The sequence below is a fragment of the Aegilops tauschii genome, chromosome 5 (genome assembly GCF_002575655.3).
Source record: "Aegilops tauschii subsp. strangulata cultivar AL8/78 chromosome 5, Aet v6.0, whole genome shotgun sequence".
Classification (NCBI taxonomy): Eukaryota; Viridiplantae; Streptophyta; class Magnoliopsida; order Poales; family Poaceae; genus Aegilops; species Aegilops tauschii.
Genome location: NC_053039.3, coordinates 343,685,230 through 343,686,616, shown reverse-complemented (window position 1 = coordinate 343,686,616; position 1,387 = coordinate 343,685,230). Strand labels below are relative to the sequence as shown.

Sequence of the window (1,387 nt, the reverse complement as noted above, 5' to 3'; positions counted from 1 at the left end):
TACGTTAAATAAGTGCCACGCAAGAGACATGCGTATCTGTTTTCTACGTTTTCTCGTCAGTCATAGCCAGAGACATGTTAATGAACCGGACGATAAATCAAAAGAGGAAACCAGAACACATGGAGAAGGTTGCCAAAGCCCGGCAAATGGAGGCCGCAGATCGAGCGAAATGCGCTCTAGCAGCCTCCATAGCTCACGCGCTGGGTGCCTGACGAACAGATCGAACGACTCAGCAAAGCCAGAACAATTACCATTACAAACTGTACTAACATACTTAGATCACAACCAGTTACACACAAACTACTTTGACGGATCAATTTAATTCTTGATCGTATATTTAGGTCTTTCCTTAGAAAAAATAGACAGAAATTACAGCATTACAGACACTATCTACGAAACATCACGAACTGACGACGCTGGCTCTAGCACAGTGCGCAGGTTCCCTTCTTCTGAAAATAAAACGCAAACGAACATAATTCAGAACACTGTTACAGATGAATCCATCACACGGTTAAATGATCCATCCTCTGCTACTGTAGGATGCAAGCGTCTCGGGAGCTAGTCGACGACGGGCAACATACCGTCGACGTCGACGTCGTCGGCGGCGAGGCCCTTGTCGTGGCGCTCGACGCACTGGAGGATGTACTTGAAGGCCTCGGTGTCGCAGGGGATGGCCAGCGCGCCCTCGTGCCGGAACCCGAACTCCTCCTCGGCCTTCTCCAGGAGGAGCCGGAACACGGGGTGCCCCAGGTAGCCGGTCGGGATCACGAACCGCCGCTGCTCCGGCCCCACGTACACCGGGCAGTAACCCCTGGGCACGTCCGGCGCCGCCTCCGGGCTGTGGCAGCTCTCGTCGTCCGAGTCCACCGTCACCGTCCTCGTTAGCCGCCGCAGCACGAACGGCGGGATCGACGGCGGCGCACCTCCCGCTCCCGCTCCCGCCCCCGCCGCCGGCGCGTGCGTCTCCTCCTCCTCCTCGCCGTCGTCGGCGTCGCCTCTGGCACCGAGCGCCCACTTGTGCAGCAGCTCCCGCAGCCGCACGATCGTCGTGGTGACCGCCTTGGCGCCGTCGTCGCCCATCACGTACGTACCAACTTACTACACACACGGCACCGTACACCGCTAGTGAGGGAGGACTTCTTGGATCTTGAGAGGCTGACAATGGATGGTGGCCGGGAGCTGGAAGAATAAACGAGGGGGTGGCATGCACCGATTATATAATCAGGTCGCAGCCCTACCGCCGGACGCGCAAGAGGTAAGGTAACATGGCGCCATGGCGGCATCCAGAGAGAGAAGAAAAATAAGCAAAAGATTCCATTGCCGATTATTAAAATGGTCTTGCTTAGCGATATCTAGCGGGAACACGGTGTGTTTACTTTGATCCAGC

General features: G+C 55.9%; 1 protein-coding gene across 1 annotated transcript; it reads right to left on the bottom strand.

Moving 5' to 3' along the window:
• Window positions 1-229: 229 nt before the first annotated feature.
• On the bottom strand, window positions 230-1,387 carry LOC109772476 (uncharacterized). The gene is made up of 2 exons (XM_020331159.4): window positions 582-1,387; window positions 230-449 (listed from the first exon to the last, which is right to left on the bottom strand). Exons 1-2 carry the CDS (start codon window positions 1,078-1,080, stop codon window positions 391-393), a joined length of 558 nt encoding a protein of 185 aa, XP_020186748.1. The 5' UTR covers window positions 1,081-1,387; the 3' UTR covers window positions 230-390.